Source organism: Diceros bicornis, chromosome 16 (genome assembly GCF_020826845.1).
Source record: "Diceros bicornis minor isolate mBicDic1 chromosome 16, mDicBic1.mat.cur, whole genome shotgun sequence".
In the NCBI taxonomy this organism is placed as follows: Eukaryota; Metazoa; Chordata; class Mammalia; order Perissodactyla; family Rhinocerotidae; genus Diceros; species Diceros bicornis.
Window position 1 is genome coordinate 23,160,622 of NC_080755.1, and position 17,908 is coordinate 23,178,529.

The 17,908-nt window shown below is 42.0% G+C and overlaps 1 protein-coding gene across 1 annotated transcript in view; it reads right to left on the reverse strand.

The window, feature by feature from the left end:
• The window catches only part of CDH2 (cadherin 2), a 210,817-nt gene extending 193,978 nt beyond the window's left edge, over positions 1–16,839 (reverse strand). Inside the window, exon 1 of the mRNA XM_058556932.1 lies at positions 16,779–16,839. Coding sequence (XP_058412915.1) covers positions 16,779–16,838 — 60 coding nt within the window. The 5' untranslated portion in view covers position 16,839. The remainder of the gene's footprint in view (positions 1–16,778) is intronic.
• Positions 16,840–17,908: the final 1,069 nt, after the last annotated feature.

Genomic DNA, 17,908 nt, shown 5'->3' on the forward strand with positions numbered 1-17,908 from the left:
AGGTTTGAATATGCTGGATGCAAACTGCAATTCACCAGCGAGAGAATCCCCGTGGGAGGGAGGTTAAATTTAGCACTTTGTATTTACCTGGGGGGAGGGGATCCACCCGCACATCCTGGGTTTTCTTTCAGAAAGCTGGCATTTGACATACTCCCCCCAAGTGCAAAGTTCAGAAATATTTCATGGGGCAATCTCCATCTTTTTTGAGGTGCCTTTCTTTCTCGCCCAGAATATTCAATGTCTTTAAGTCTTCATTTCCCCTTTGAACTCTGTGTTGAGTTCAAAGGTCATGGATTATAAAGGAGAGGTTTAGCTTGATTAGCATTTGGGAAAGGCTAAGGTTTCCTCCGCCCACTGTGAGTCCTTCCCTCAGATATCACGGCTTTCTTTTCTGGTCTTTGGGACACTTAAGGACAGGCTCTGGGGTCATAATTTCAGCTGGGATCACTCTTCCAGGATCGGGATTGGTTTGCTTCCTGACTTGTAGGCTCTTGCATGCCCCATTAGGTTTGAGGATTCTTTAAAAAGTAAAGCTTTTATCTTCTAAGACTTCATGAGGTTGGGAGCAAGACTGTCCTGACAAAGGCCCATCTCTCCCTCTGAGGGTGATCACCACGCTTCTGGATGAGCACACACTTGATGGTTAAGAACATAAACTCAACGGTTAATCCAAAATCTGGGGAAGGTTTAGTGGAACCCTTATTCCCTACTTCCATGTAGAGGGAGTTCACTAGCAATACCACTTCTGACCTCTGTTGACCTCTCTGGCAAGTTGGGGTGAAACAACTGGGCATAGCAAGTCCAGTCCCTTCATCACCACTTTTCTGCTGGGAGCCAGCCTGACTACACATTGTAAATATCGTTATGCTGTAGGTGAACTTACAACAGCAGGATCCCTAGGCGGGAAGCTGGCCCTCACCCAGCATTGTTAAGATGGGAGGTGAGGGGGGAATTAATTCTGAGACCCAACATATTTAAGTCACATTCTCCACCCTTGTCTTGATCAGTAATGAAGGTTGTTATTTTGGGTCTCTATCTGCTGACTCTTTCATCTTATCTGTCTAGAACTTAGATGGATAAGAAGCACTAATTATTAAGTCTCTTCAAAGACACCAAAATTACCAACAAAGTCTCAATAGTACTGAATACTCAAAGGCCAGGGCCAAAAGATCAAAAAGAAGCCAGGCCAAATAACATCCTTATACTGCCAGCAGGGCCACAAGCCCACTAGAATAGGTGGACGCTGAGGTCTGAGAGCAGACAACCAAGTCTCTTCAAGTACTTGGGGGAGCCCAAGTGCTGGGAACAGAAAGTTACACGTACCTCTGGATTACTGAGTGACTACAGTTATGGGCCAAGCCAGCTTGAGGTCAGGAAAAACAGGGTAATTCACAGAACCGTCAACCACTCATCAGTTACCCGCATCTCTTAAAATCACCACCAAGGGGCCATGTGGCCAGCGACAGAAATTGCCTACTTCCATGGCAGCCTATCCTAATTCGGCTCAACCTGTTAGATTTTCCCACTCCTAAGTCCAAAGTTTGCTCCCTGAAACTGAAATCCTTTAAGTCTTCATTCTAAAGTACAAATCCTCCTCCAGGCTACAATCCTTCAAAATCTTGAAGAGACATTGTCTTGCTCCCACTGCATCCATTCTTTCAGACTTCCAAGGAACTGGTTGTAACCGGGGGAGGCAAAACACTGTTCAAGCCCTGGCTGGCCACCTCCTGGAGGTGTGCCTTTGGGTGAATGGGTTAAGCCAGGCATTGTTCGCAGATTTGTAAAATGGATGATGATGATAATGCCCACCTATCTCGTGGGTCTGATGTGAGGATTACATGAGACAATGCAGGTAAAGTGCTTGGCCTGGCACATAGTAAGCACTCAGCAAATATCAGATTTAATCACATGAGGAAGCTTTCAAGGAGGCTCACAATTTTCAGAAACACACCATATAAGCCATGACTGAAAATGGTAGGCAAGGGGAATGGGCAACAAACAGCAAGGCCAAGCTACAGACAAGTTAACGAACTTCACCCCACAACTAGGGTTCATACAGACACTTCAAAGAGGACGAAAAGGCCGCAACACATATAAAAACAATCTCCACCTTATTAGTAACCAGGATTACGCAAATTGAAACCGAAGAGATACTTTATGCAGTCCACCAGGCTGCTAAAAGTTTTAAAGTTTGACTGCAACAGGTACACTAAAATTATGAAAAAACAAAAATGTGTACACGGTGCTGGTGGACCAGTTTGGAAAACACTCTTGCATTAGCTAGTAAAGATGAACATGTGCATAGTCTGCAACCCAGTAATTCTGCTCCTTGGTACATACTCCAGAGCAGACCAGAATTCCATCAGCTGGGAGCTGGCTAGACACGCAAATTCTCAGGCTCCACCACAGATTTACTGAATCAGAAGCTCAGGGGGTGGGGCCAGGAATCCATGTCTAACAAGCTTTCCGGTGATTCTTGCGCAAGCTAACGTTTGGGAAACGCAGCCCTAGAGGATCCCTGGCACTTATGCCCAGGTTGCATGTATAGGAAGGTTCATAAAAACAAAATTTTGAAACCATACACACAAGCCCATCAGCAATAAATTGCACCATACTCATAGCATGCAATGCCCTAGAGCCGCGAAAATGAACAAATTCTAGCTACACAACTCAACTGAATCAATCTTACAGACACAATGCTGAGCAGCAGCAGCAAATCACAAAAACACATTATGTACATATATACACACACATACACAAATATGCATGGTACATTTATATATATGTGCATGATACACATACTTTTATATAAACACATCTCTCTCTCTTGCTCTTTCTCTATATATGTATATTAAAGGAACATATAGACAGACGGTAAAACTATAAAGAAAAGCAATGAATGCCTGGGAAAATGAAGATAGTGATTACCTCTGGGAGGAGGGAGGAGCATGGGAAGAGCACTCCGCAGACTTCCAAGGCACTGGCAATATTCTATTTCTTAACCTGTCTGGTAGTTATACTGACATATTTTGTATACTTTAATTATTGTTTAAACTGTGCATAAATGCTTTATATACTCCTCTACATGTACCACATTTTACAGTAGAAAAAGCTTTTTTAAAAGGCCAAATTTTACACATATACAAGATAGATGTGGATGCTAATCCTGCCTTAATTTTTTTTCCTGTATTCAAATAAATATCAAACCTAAGAACACAGGCTCTGTCAAAGGCTGCTGCCATTGAATCCTAACACCATCAGGTAACAACTTTGGGCACCTTAGTTTAACCTATCTGTGCTTTGTTGTCCTCATATGTAAAATGGGTATAATTTTTTCACAAATTAAATGAGTTAATTAATACATGTAAAGTACTTAGAATAGTGCCTGGCACATAGTAATTACTCAAAAATGATGCGTTATTATTAGGATAGGATGAAATTTAAGTTAAAAACAACATTTCCTGCATCTAACCGTCAATAAATCATCAGCATCTAGAAGAACAATGAATCTCCCTTCACTCTGTTTTTGCAGATTCTGTGCTGGCGTCAAGCCACATGATAACATAACCCTCAACCCTCTCCTCTCTGTTGGGTCCTCATCATCATGTTAAAAGCATTTGGAGACTGAGTAACTCACTCTCGTTCCAGGCTAGTCTCAAAACACACATACTCTGGCGTCCATACTAGAACATGAGAGAATTAAATCATAGAAGCAAAGAGACAGACCTAGAAGACACCAGAAAAGCTCCTGTTTGATTAGCTGTAATTCCCAAATCAAACTGCTGGCAGACTAAGACTCCATATATATTAATCCCTTTCCCTAACTGTATCAGCCTAGACAACATCTGTTAGAATTTAAGCAAGAATGTTAAAATATGTGCCCTTCAGTTGTGGCTTCCAAGTGTGATCTAAGGAACACTGGTGGTAGTCCATGCAGAGTTACAAGTTTCTGGCTGTACCAACAAACAAAGCCTTGCACATATCAAGTGATCAAATTAATTCAGATAATTAAATTATCTCGTGATTGTGTTTGAGTCAAACAATGGTAGTGCCTGTGCCTCCCAAATCTTCAATTAAAGATCTTACATCTTGCCTACTATATAAAAATATTTTTCTAAGTGATTTATATATATTAACCTATTTATCCTTCATAACAATCTTATGATAGATACTATTTATTATCCCCATTTCACAAATGGGCACTGAAGGATAGAAATGTCAATTATGTTGTCCAAGTTCACACAACAACCAAGTGTCAGAAGCAGGGCACAAATGCAGGTCATCTAGCTCCAGAGTCCCATCCTTACCCACTGTGAACACTGCCTCTCTAGGCAACTAAATCAGTACAACTGGAGAGAGAAAGAATGAGATCCAAAAATCTACAGAGATGTTTTACTTAAAAAAGGAAGTATTTTAGTTCAGAGAAACAGAAATTTTATTTGACAAATGATGGTCACCGCTGTTATTGCATATATGCATGCTATGTATGTTACCTATATAAAATCTGGGGGGAAAATAAAGCAAGATCCTCTCCTTAACACCACGTATAAAAATACATTTCAGATAAATAAAATATCTAAATGTGGAAAATATAAACAGGTAAGTAAAATTTGATATAGCATGAGAGAAGACTGTTTGGAAACAGACAGTTTTTTGGCTCACCTACCAAAGAGTAGCATTCCAGAAACACATCATATATATACATATTTTTTATTTATTTTAATTAGGAAGAACCAAAACTTACGAAAATAAGGAATCAGAATCTTGACAGTATCCATTACATATGCAAATACTAAAAAAAGTAACCCCATAATTTTCCAAAATGCTTTTATTTTAGGCTATAAAATGTTATAAGCTATCTGCAGATAATCCATTTTTATCTACATTTAAATATACCACTATCCCCCTTTTAAACATAGCTCCACTGAGACGGCTTCAAATAAAGGGAAGACCATAAACCAAATCATGGATAACTCAGTTTCATTTACAAGGTACTTAACTATAAATCACTTTGTAAATTAAATCAATGGCTATAATATTCTCCCAAATGTTCTTGGTTATCTGTCCAACAGAAAAGACAGAACCGTAAATAAAATTTAATGCTGAAAACACAAACATGGTATGTAAACAATTACTCTTATGGTAGAAAAACTATGTGTAGGGGCGAAACACAAGTGAAATACAAATTATATATCCATAAGCTAAGGTCACACAAAGAGTCCAGTAGTTTTAAATATTGTAAAATAAAGTCCCACGTGTAAGAACATAAATAAATTGGAGCTGCCTTGAAGCAAACAAATCCTCGGGGAGCCATTACCTCTGGAATTTGATTCCTCATTCCTCATCATTATGCATGGAATTCTCCACCTAGAATCTAGATCTACCAGACAACCATTATAAACAGAGAGAAAAGCCCTCTAGAAAGAAAGATCTTGGGACAAGAAAGGCACTCTGCATCCTTCATGGCAACCTCAGATTTTTAAAAAAGCTACACAAACACAAAAGAGGGTCAACTGTACCCAAAGATGCAGTGACCAGCTGGAAAACTAGCGGTTTGTGGTATTATAACCTCTCCATTTAACCTTTTCCAAATTAAAAATAAATCTGGGTAGGGCCTCACTGAGAAGTGGGTCACTGGTAAGCTCAGAGAAGGAATTAAGAAGCATCCCTGAAAAGATTAGAACTTATTAACACCCAAGCCTTCTGCCTGAAGACTTCGAGTCAAAAAGATATGTAGTTCTTTGCCTCTACCCTCCTTCTGATAACGGGAAGGACAAGAGAAGCTGTAATTAACTGAATTCCAAATGTCTTTGGCTTTTGGCTGAAGCAACGTTGCCAAATTACCAGAACAACAGAAGAAGATATTTGAGTAGGAAACCCCACAAAAGGCGTTTTGTGGCTTGACACCATAAACACGCAAGCGACCTTGAAATGCAGTGAAAGAATCGGTCTGTTTTTTTTTAACTCAATTTTCAACTTTCTTAACTTCCCAGATATTTCTAGTCTTTCCTACTTATTATTTTTCCCATCAAAAAAAATATGACAAAAATATACGGACGATTCTACGAACTGAGTGAAAGATGCCAGACACATAAGGGAATACAGTGCATGACTTCATAAAGCATAAGAATAAGCGAAAGTGATCTATAGTGTTAGAAGTCAAGTAAATAGTTACCATTGGTGGATGGTTAAAATCGGAAGAGGGTACTCCTGGGGTGCTGGTAATGCTGTGTTTTGATTGGGTGCTGACTGAATAGCATGTTCAATTTATGAACATTGAGTAGGCTACCCACTTATATGTGCACTTTCTTGTATGCATTTGATACTTCCATAAAGTATGCGTGTGTGTGTGTGTGCATGTGTGTGTGTGTGTGAAATTTAAATTTTGAATTCCTTGAAATATAATATGGGGAAGCAGCACATTAGAACCCAATCTTGGAAATGTTGGCACCAGACAGACTCTACTGGGTACAGGTGCCAAAGGAGCTGTAAAAGGCTAATATTTTGGCTATACAAAACACATTGTATTTACTGGACCAGAAAGCCATAAAAAATGAACTGCAGACATTGAACCGTTGTGTTAACCAATTAAGACAACAAAAGAAAAAAAAATTTAAGTGGTCACAGTCTCTAGATTATTAAAGATTTATATTAAGCAGAGGGAGTGGATTATATCCCCTTTAAACTTAATAAAATTAATGGGTTTTCAGTCATTTACCTCAGAGTTCACTTAATAGCTCCCCAACCAACCAACAGACATTTTGTTAGAGATTATAGTCAAGCCAAGTGTATCCACCCACCAGCAATAGGTCAAGTTACAAACAAAATAGTTCTAGGCTTTCTCAGCAGCAAACAAATCAGTGTCTGTACTCGGTCACCACAAAACATTCACAGGAACCTGTTTGTAGTGGGTCCTTTTGAGATGTCGACATATATATTTTAAAATATGCCAAATAATTTCATTTGTGGGAGAAAAAGTAATTCAAACTATTCAAACATGGAAAATGTGCCATTAAACATTAAAACATTTCAAAACTTAGTGATGGAATCTCTTGAATTTATGTTGACAGAAAAGAATAAGGAAAAAGCACAGTTTCAAAAAAAAAAAAAAAAATCCATGCATAGCCTAAGAGTTTCTAGGCTCTTAGGAAGTTTTTTAAGTTCCGGGATTCACACACAAAAATTATTTTTTGAGCACTTATCAGTCTATTCTTTGATGATCAAGACAATTTGAACATTATAAAACTGATGATGAATCATTTCCCTAAGATTTTTTTCTTCTTTCTCTAAGAGAACATATTAAAAAAAAATGAGTGAAAATCCTTTCCAAGCATTACATTTTGGCTTCAGATGCCAAAATAAATGAAAATATTTAAGGTCAAGGTTAAATAGAGAATGTAATCAAAAGTTAACTATTTTAAACAAATGTTATCAACTCAGTAGAGAGGAACTGAAATTTCTCTCTAATGGGATATTCATTCTCTGAGTATCATATGAAAAGGGTCCCAGCCTGGTGGAGGAAGAAAGCCATGTGCTTTGCAGTCAGGTTCAACTCTACTATGACAGATACTATTTACTCTGGATTCTCATAATACTCAAAATATCTGAGTTCCAGTTTCATTATCTCTAAAAAGGGAATAAAATCTCTATCTCACAGGGTTACAGAAATAATTAACTGAGATAACATATTAGTTTCCCTCCCTGAAATTAAAAATATTTCATTCTTGAGCCAGCCCTGATGGCCGCAGCTTCAGAGGCCCGGGTTCAGTTCCCGGGCACGGAACCACACCACTTGTCTGTCAGTAGCCATGCTGTGAGGGTGGCTCACACAGAAGAACCAGAAGAACTTACAACAATACACAACTATGTACTGGGGCTTTGGTGGGGGGAAAGGAAGAGGAAAAAAAAAAAAGGAGGAAGATTGGCAACAGATGTTAGCTTAGGGCCAATCTTCCCCTGCAAAGAAAAAAAAATTCATTTTTAAGGTTTAGTACTACCAGCTATTAGTTTTTCTGTTAGTTTTATTCACTTTAAAAAAAATATTTGAAGAGGTGGCAGCAAATATCTAAAGTTTCAATGGTTTTCTCTGGTGTATGTGCTCTTCTAGTATGTGCATTCTATGAATGACCTACTGACAATTACAAAAAATAAATTGTGAAAGGTCTTAGAACTGCATATGTGGAAAAAAACTGAAAGGGCAATCCTTAGAACCCTTACCAAAAGCAGTAATACAAAAGTTCGATATTTAATGCAACAGAAGAAAGTTGAATAAACATAATTTATTTTAATAATGAGGAAACAATAGTCATTTCACATTTCCAGTTCCAATAATTTCTGGAATAATAAAGATTCCAAATTATGCCCCTTTAATTAACTTTTTTTTTTTTTTTACTAATTCCCTAATCCACCAAAACATTTATTAAATAATATGTCAGAATGGGGGAGGGGGAGAATCTGAGTATAAATATTTTAAATTATGATGGTCAAGTAAAATTTTTTTAAATTACCACAAAAACCAATATTAAAACTACAATATATAGTTGTACATAAATACACTACAGGCATACCTCAGAGATATAGCAGGTTCAGTTCCAGACCACCAGAATAAAGCAAATATCACAATAATGCGAGTCACATGAATTTTTTGGTTTCCTTATGCATATAAAAGTTATGTTTATACTATACTGTCTTCTCTTAAGTATGCAATAGCATTATGTCTAAAAAAACAATGTACATACCTTAACTGAAAAATATTTTATTGCTAAAAAATACTATCATCTGAGCCTTCAGCAAATCATAACTTTTTTGCTGGTGGAGGGACTTGTAAAAATGCAATATCTGGGACGTGCAATAAAACAACTTATGCCTGTATAGTCAAGTAAATTTTTTAAATTAACATAAACACCAATATTAAAATTACGATATATATAAGCACATAAGTACGGCATTCCCCCTTATCTCTGGTTTCCCTTTCAACAGTTTCAGTTACCCTCGGTCAATCAAGGTCTGAAAATATTAAATAGAAAATTCCAGAACTAAACAATTCATACGTGTTAAATTGTGTGCCATTCTGAGCAGCATGATGAAATCTCAAGCCATCCCACCCAGGAAGTAAATCATCCCTTTGACCAGCATATGCACACTATACGTTACCCATCGGTTAGTCACTTAGCAGACCTTTCGGCTATCAGATGTCAAGTTATCAAAGTACTTGTGCTCTTATTTTACTTAATAATAGTCCCAAAGCACAAGAGTAGTGACACTAGCAATCTGGATATGCCAAAGAGAAGCCATAAAGTGCTTCCTTTAAGTGAAAAGGTGAAAGTTCTTGACTTACTACGGAAAGAAAAAAAAACTGTATGCTGAAGTTGCTAAGATCTACAGTAACTTTTATTACAGTATATTGTCATAATTGTTCTATTTGATTATTAGTTATTGTAATTCTCTTACCGTGCATAACTTTTAAACTTGATCATAGGTATGTATGTATAGGAAAAAACATAGTATATATATTATGTATATATACTATACATATATATATAGTATATTCAGTACCATCTATGGTTTCAGGCATCCACTGGGGGTCTTGGAACATATTCCCTATGGATAAGGGGGGACTACTGTACACTATTACTCCAGTATTTATTTACTTATTTTTATTATAGGTAGGTATATTTTGTAAAACAAAACCCAAGAACAGATCACGGATCAAGCACCACTCCAAGTTACTCTGTTATGAATGCCATATTGTATTTGCCATATTGTATAATAGCACCTCCTTTTAAACTGCACACAACTAATTCTCTCAACGCTACTTGGGAAAAACCCGTTAAACAGTTTACTTAATCGAGGCAGTAGACATCTGATTCCTATAGTAAATGTTCTTCCCTATCTCAAGTTCTGGATAGTAATTAAGGTCCACTTTAGGCTACACTTTGACTATCAGAACAGATGAAAAACTAAATATTCAATCAGTCAAGAGAATTTAAGAAATATCACAATGGTTTAACCAACTAGTATAATCTCTCAGGCACAGGTAACTCAGCACAGTGGGGTCATTCCATGATACAATGTGGAAAGTTATCTATTAACAGACATGTGCCGCATAACAATGCCTTGGTCAATGACAGACTGCATATACAATGGTGGTCCCATAAGATTAGGACCATACAGTCTAGGTGTGTAGTAGGCTATACCATCTAGGTTTGTGTAAGTATACTCTACGATGTTCGCACAAAGACAAAATCAGCCAACAACGCATTTCTCAGAACGTATGGCCATCATTAAGCAATACATGACTATATTGAACTACTCATTAATTTAGCCAATCTTCCTTTGGACCTACTTATAGCTCAGCCTGCTATAGGCTGTTCTCAACCCAACTTTAGGATGTTCTAGTGTTAGTTTAGGTCATCTTCGTCTTATGTCTACTCTGTTTGATTTTCTGTTCTTCAGTTATAGCTTCTACCTGTGGTCTTTATCCAGTTTCTCCTCATTCAGAGGCCTTGAAATCCCACTGATTATTTTGGCTGTCCTTCCTTGTAGCTTTTCTAGGTGCATGACTATGCCAAAAACATTGGGTGGTTTAACAATCATTTTCTTGAACTGGAACCAGAACAAAAATGTTTTATTCCACAAAAAGGGGTTCTCAAATCTGACTGCACATTACACCGTAATTTGTTAAATCAGTTCCTACCGATGGACTTTCAGAAATCAACTAATCCAATATTTTGTAATTATAAATAATGCTTCAGTGCATACCCTTATACAGTCATGTGCCACATAAGGACGTTTCAGTCAACGATGGACCGCACACACGATGGTGGTCCCATAAGACCAACACCATATAGCCTAGGTGTGTAGTAAGCTATACCCTCTAGGTTTGTGTAAGTACAGTCTATGATGTTTGCACTATGATGAAACCACTTAATGACGCATTTCTACTAAGAACGTGTCCCCGTCATTAAGAGACACATGACTGTATACGTATATACACCCCGTGTGCATCATGAATACAGACATATCCATAGAAAAATAACCGGAGGAAGACCTGCTAGGTCAAAGGGCTATATTTCTAATGCTGACACATATCACTTGATTCGACCATTCTCATGGAGGCTATCTTCTCTCAAAGAAACATAAAAGTAATAAAATGAATAATTTTATTCTTAGTAATATTATACTTCCCTTCCTTTAAGCCTAACCCTCCTTCCCCCCAGAATAGTTTACTTTTAGTGGTAAAAGCAGTACAGCCGATGAAAAAAAAGTATGTTTAAAAGTCAAGCATATAAAAAATACAGATAACTTCTAACCTATAATATATGATAAACTATCATTAATAACCCTCAAAAATCACATTCTACCACTCTGAGTATCTGAAAATCCTTGCATTTCAGGTTTAAAAATTAAAGTCATTCCAAAGTCTTTAAAAAGGAGGCATATTTGGGATAATTTTAAGGAGCCCCAAGAGTCACTGAACTGGAAAGTCCCTTACAGATCAGCTTCTCCAACCAGTCCCAAGATTTTACTATTGAGGAAAATGAGGTCACGAGAGTTTAAGAGAATAAACTACATCGGGACCAGAGTAGAACCCCAGGTTTCCTGCCCCTGACACTAGCTCTTGCCCTTGACACTATGTAAGGGCAGCGCATTTGCACAGAACAAAGTTATTATACCCTTGGTGCCCAAACCACTTTGGATGACACACACAAAGTTATCAATTAACTTTTGATTGACACTTCTTGCCAAACTGTGATAAATGTTGCAGGAGACACAGTTGTACATAGCAGTCTTCAAGATATATAATGCATATATATACATGCAACCCAAGGGCTTGGGTGCTGTAAACATAGTTGGAAGCTCAGACAAGAAAGTGCACTGAGTACTAAAGAGAGTAACAAGGCCTAAGAACTGAGCAATATTTACATATAACCTAAATTCTCCTTTTACAGACTCCATTATAATAGAAATCATCATCTTTAAGTCCAAATCTTTCAAAAGTTCCCATTCAGCTCCTGAATTCACCTTCTTCTGCCTACTTTAAACCCATCATACAATATATGTAGAAGATATAGCTCTTTTTCTAAAATAATCTGTGTATACCTCTTCCCCGGGATGAATAGAGTTGTTTAATTCAAACTTATCTACATTTAGTTAAATATACAAAGACCAGCATCTGCTCAAATTAACTGATATAATTTGCTGAAAGTTAAAACAAAAATAAGTTTTTAGCAGGAAAAAACAGAAATGTGAGGCATAATGATTTATTGGTACAAATTATGTTTCAACTTACAGTGCAACCCAACTTGAAAATACTTAGGTTCCAGAAGATGTACTAATGGCAGATATGAAATACTTATTCAAATAACAAAATTCAAATTCCAAATCTATCATATTTTTTAAATGGTTGATAAAATTCACAAGTCTGTGTCATGCTTAAACTTGATTACTTTTTGTATTTGAGTCAAAAGAACAAATTTGAATAATGTTAACTTGCGCAAAACGGTAGAGTGTATACACAAACACTACGTTTCTTAAATAACAGCTCTGATTTTTCTTTAAAACATCACTCTTCTAACTTGAGAATATCTCTTTGAAAACAGGATGGGGATTTGAGTTACTTCGGATTTTTTTTAGAGGCATTTTAAAGCAAGATTAACTGTTGCTTTAAGTCTTGACATTTCCCGATTAATAACCCTAAAGCTTAATGAGGCACAACAGATTTAAGAATTGAAGATTTTTAATGAAAAAGGAAATTAAGAACAGTTTAGTGCAATACACTGTCACCAAAATAATCTGTTCCAAGAAGACTTTAGTCTCTACATGTAAAAAATATGATCTGAAAAGAATTTCATCTTAAAAGCTCAGTCCGAACTTTCAGAAAAAGGTCAAGACAGATTTTGATGAAGGCGTGAAAGTCAAAAAAGTACCCTCTGTGAGTAAATTCTGAACTTGCAATTGAGGCCTAAAAAATCATATATGTGTAATCTTTTTAAAATCTGCTCATAAAAATATTTTACGATACACAAATTATTATTTTTCAAATCACGCCTAATACATTTGCAATGCACCATCTATCAGTAATAAAAACATACCACGAGACAAGAAAAGAGCAAAGATATGCATAACCTTGTCCAGTAAGCAAAATAAACTGTGAACACCAACTATGTTAATTCTCCTTACTTTCACAAGAACTCATTACAAAGACACATGAAAATCAAATAAATACTGAGAATACATACATGTTTTATACTTAAACTGGTTATTGTACCCTAGATTTTCCACATCCTAAAACAAAGCTTCTTTTTATACACGTTTCACGTGTTGAATATTAATCTCTTCAAAGTCTATACCTAATAGGTGAAACACACATATGGTTTATGCATCTTTTTTCATACGTCTTCATCCAGGGTTGAAAGCAGGACACGTGTGATAAGACTAAGGATCTAGAATATCTCTGAACATTAAGGTGATGTCCCGGATGCTTCATAACCCATACAAGTGTATTTAAATTAGAACAATGGAGCTATGCAACTAAAATGTGAACTAGAAAAACAAAGCAGATTTCTAATCTATTAATTACTGGATAGGTAGTAAAAGTAAAATTGATTTTTTTTCCTGATGATAAATCTATTTAAGCAGCTGAAAGTCACTTTTATAATTTAAAAAGAAAGCTTGTCATAATTTTTTGATATCCCTTGATCAGTGAAGTTTAATGCTCAAAATCTGCTTTTTGTTTTAACATAAAGGTCAATGGTAACATCTCCAGTTAAAATGAAGAATAGAGAAAATCTTAAAGCTGAATATCATAATATGAAAAATTGACTAGAATTATGTAAATCTAGATAATAGAATAACTAAACTAGTAAAGAATCTCTCTCAAAATGAAAAAAAAGTTCAAAGCAAAGCAAGGAACACTTCCGTTAACTAAAGGCATAAAAAGTCCTTCTGAATACTCAGTTATTCTTCTTTAACTAGCCTGAAAAAATAAAGTTGCTCTGTATCTACACTAATAGCCTACTCACTCTCTTTTCTAAAACTCTTGGTTCTTGAGTCCAGCCTGAAAAAAACTAGACTTTCAATAGCAGACGACTGCAGAAGGGCCATTTCACCTTGCAGATAGATCTTTGCTATTCTGGTGTGTAAGGCAGACCATTAGCACAAAGTCATTTCCAATCTCAGCTGTACAAACGACATGGGTGCAGGTAACCCCAAAACTGATGTTGCATAAACTCCTCTGCTTTCACTCCTAATGACCTTGCAAATCATTCAACTTCATCGCTTGACTTGCACCCAGGAATTAGAAGACTGCCAAACAACTTGATGACAAAGTTATAATTTCCCCTTTCCTGAAGGTGTATAAAAGTCAACATAACATAGATCTAGAAGAAACTGAGAAAGAACGTACAGTGGGAAAGATAAGCATGGTATCTGACGTTTATAAATGATATTTTTAAAAATGCGTAAGGAAAAAAAGAAAATGACCTACAAAATGCACACCTGATTTCAAAGCAAATGACTAAAAGAGGAAATGAGATTGTTCCAGTAGCACCACGGTTATTAATGACCAAAAGCTGTCTCCTCCTGGCCTAACTTCAGTACACGGTATTCAATTAAAACTTACTTTCCCATCAAGTTAGTGAACATACCATCTACTGTTAGGCTCACACTCTGAGGATGTATTTTAAGCTGTCTGTAAATAAGCAAGACCACTCACTGTTGTTCAAAAAATAATGTTTTTAAAAATAAGATTTTTTGATCTATATTTCCTTTGTTTAAAAATATATATATATCTGATGTCCACAGGATTCTTGAGTTTATCTTGCCTTTCTCTTAACTCCAAACACTTGAAGGCGCTTTTTTATCCCTCTTCCCCTTCAGCCTAACCTCTTTAATAAACCCCATTTTAAAAGAAGAAACAATAAATGAAGTGACAGGAGGTGAAAGAATGAGAGTGCGCGCTCCCAGAATAAAGGACGGTTTTATAACAGGAGGTGCTTTTGTTAGCAAGTGACTGACAGGTCTCCTCCCCCAAGTTAGAAGAAATTCCATCCACTCCCCAAAACTGCGGAGGCCAAAAATGTCCACTCGAATAGTTTTGAAACCCCAGAGTCAGGAGAGAGCCGAGCGGGGAGGACGGGCGAGTGGGGGAAGGGGAAAGAGAAAGACCAGCAGGAGACGAAAGAACAAAAGGAGAAACCCAAGAAAGGAGAAAGGAATTACGGGCGGTTACAGAGGCAGTGGGAAGGAGAGAGCCGGAAAGTGGGAGAGCACGACCCGGGGGAGGAGAGCGCGGAGCCGGGCAGGGCCCGACGCGCCGCTCCACGGCGCACCATGGACAGGGCTCGGCGCGGCCGCGGCCCACACCCCTCTAGGGGGCGGCGGGAGAGGGACGGAGAGACCGCGGGCGCCGGCCCCGTCCCGCCCCCGGCGCCCGCAGGCCCCCCTCCGGCCGGAGCGCGCCAGGCTTTGACCCGTGAAGACCATGGAGGGAGGCGATCCGCACCATCTGTCCCAGCCCCGGCCGCCCCCGGCGCAGCGGCACTTCCGAGCCGCGCCCGCACTTTTCGGGACTGCCACCAGCTGGCCACCCCCAGCCGCCGGCGGTGCGCAGGGAGCCCCTCGGGCGGATTTCCCGGGAGACCCTGTCCCGCAATGAGGGCGGACACGCCCCTCTCCTGCAGCCGCTTTGGGACCCCACTTGCCCGCGGGGTCAGATTCAGGACCCCCGCCCGGCACTCGCCCAGCGCGAGGGTCGCGGCTGATGCGCGCGGCGTCGCTCCCTGGGACCCTGCTCGTTGGCCAGGAGGGGCCTCGGGCATCCTCTGGCCGGACGCCGCGGGAAAGTTGGGCGGTCGGCCGGGCTGGGGACCGGCGGCGCGGGGTGGCGAGGGAGCCTCCGACCTGCCTGGAGCAGGTGCTTCCTGCCGCGGAGGAGCCTCTAGCACAGATCCCATGAAAGGGCCGTCTGGCGCTCTCTCGAAGGCGTGAAAAGTGCGGAGGCTCCTGGGGAAGGCGCCCCCAGGGCGCACGCAGGACAGAAGCAGCCGGACAGAGGGAGAGGAATAATAGCCGAGTAACGGAACTTCTCCCGGCCCGGCGGGATAAGGGGCGCGCAGGGCCGGGGGCTGGGTGTGGAGGTGCCGGCCCGCAAAGACTCTTCGGGACAAGGGGGCGAGGTTTTTCCTCCAGGTGGAACCGACAAAGAAAATTGTGAGGCAAGAGAACAAGAACAGGAGGCAACTCTGTGCTAGGGTCAAGACAATAGGACAGTGGAGCCCTCGAGCACCGGGAGGCGCGCGGGTGTCAGGGTGGGGTGGGGTGAAGGCAAGTCCCGTAACTAAGACACCAGAGTGAGAATTCCTACTGCAAACTCGCGACCCATCCCTGCAGAAATAAACAAAAAAATTGGAGCAAAGTGCAATGCAAGGAGCGAGAAGCGTAGAAAGCTGCAAAACCGGGGTGCTATCCTGCCTCATCCTTCTGCTGCGTGGAGACGCCACCCGCGAGCTCGCCCGACCCCGCAGGAAGGGCAAAGGGGGCCAGCGATCGGCCCCTTCAGGACCCGCAAAGAGAGGCGCGCGAGACCAGCTGGCCCCAGCAGCCCTGCTCCTGCGCCCGGGCCGAGCCTCGTGCCTGCGCAGCTCCCCCGGCCGCGCGGTGCGGCACCTCCCTTCCCGGGTGCGCAGCCCGGCCCCGCAGCGGCGCGGGGAACAAAGGGACCCGGCGCCGCCCGCCCCACCCCGTCCGCGGCCCGGCCCGCGGGGACCGCCGCGTACCTGAAGCAGGGCCGCCAGCAGCGGCAGCAGGGTCCGCGGCGCTCCCACTATCCGGCACATGGAGGCGGAGAGGGGCCAAGCGAGGAGCCGGAGGCGGCGGCAGCAGCAGCGGCAGCACCAACAGCGGCGCGGAGAGACGGCTCGAGGCAGTTTCCACCCCCTTCCCTTTCCCTCCCCACCCCACCCCCTTCTCCACTGCTCTCCTCTCCCCGCCAATGGAGAGAGAGCTGATGACAAATAGCGGGCCGCGGAGTCCGCGACTCGCACCAGGAGTAATAAAACAGAGCGAGAGATCAAGGAGCTGGGGAGGGGGCGGAGGAGGGGGCGGGCGTGCGTGTGAGGGTGTGTGTGAGAGAGAGAGAGTGTGTGTGTGTGTGTCTGTAGTGTGTAGGCGGCCGCTGTGGCAGCGCAGGCGGCTTCGCTCCGGCCCCAAGCGCAGCGGAAGCCGGGAGGGATGCAGGCGGCGGGGACCTTGGCCGGTGTAGGATGCGGAGGTGGAAGTGGAGCGGATGGCGCTCCCCAGGAGCTCCGCAACGCGAGGTTTCGGGCTCCTGGTTTTGCTTCCTCCGGGTCCCGTCTCCAGGGCCGCTTGGCACGACGAAGACGCCGGGGAGGGCGCTCCGGGCCGTGCGCGCTGGCCCACAAAGGGCAGTAGTCCCGCTGCGCGGGAGCTGAGGGCCGCTTCTCGGCTCTCCTTGCCGCTCCCGGAGAGTTGAAGATTGTTCTCCGGCCTTGGCCGCGCGGGGGTGAGGCCAGGGGCCGACGGGGCCGCTACCCCCGCGGCTCCGTCCCGCGCAGCTGCCGCCGCGGCCGCCCCTGCTGCCTGCGCGCTGACACCTCCCGCCGGTGCTGTCCCCGCGCCGCTCACCGGCGCGCGCGCAGCCCCACCCCCGCCCGCGCACCGCGCTCCGCGCTCGGCCTCTGCGAGCGCGACCAGGGCTAGCCGCTGCCGCCGCCGCCGCCGCCGCTCTGCCCGCGCTCGCCGCACGCGCTGCGGGGTCGCGCGGCCCGCTCCGCTCTCCTCTCCCCTCCCGCCGCCGCCGCCCTCGCCCCCGCCTCCCTCCCCGCCCGCGTCGTGGCCAATCGCAGGCCACCAAGCTGCGGCGGTAGCCGGCCGGATCCCAGGCAGC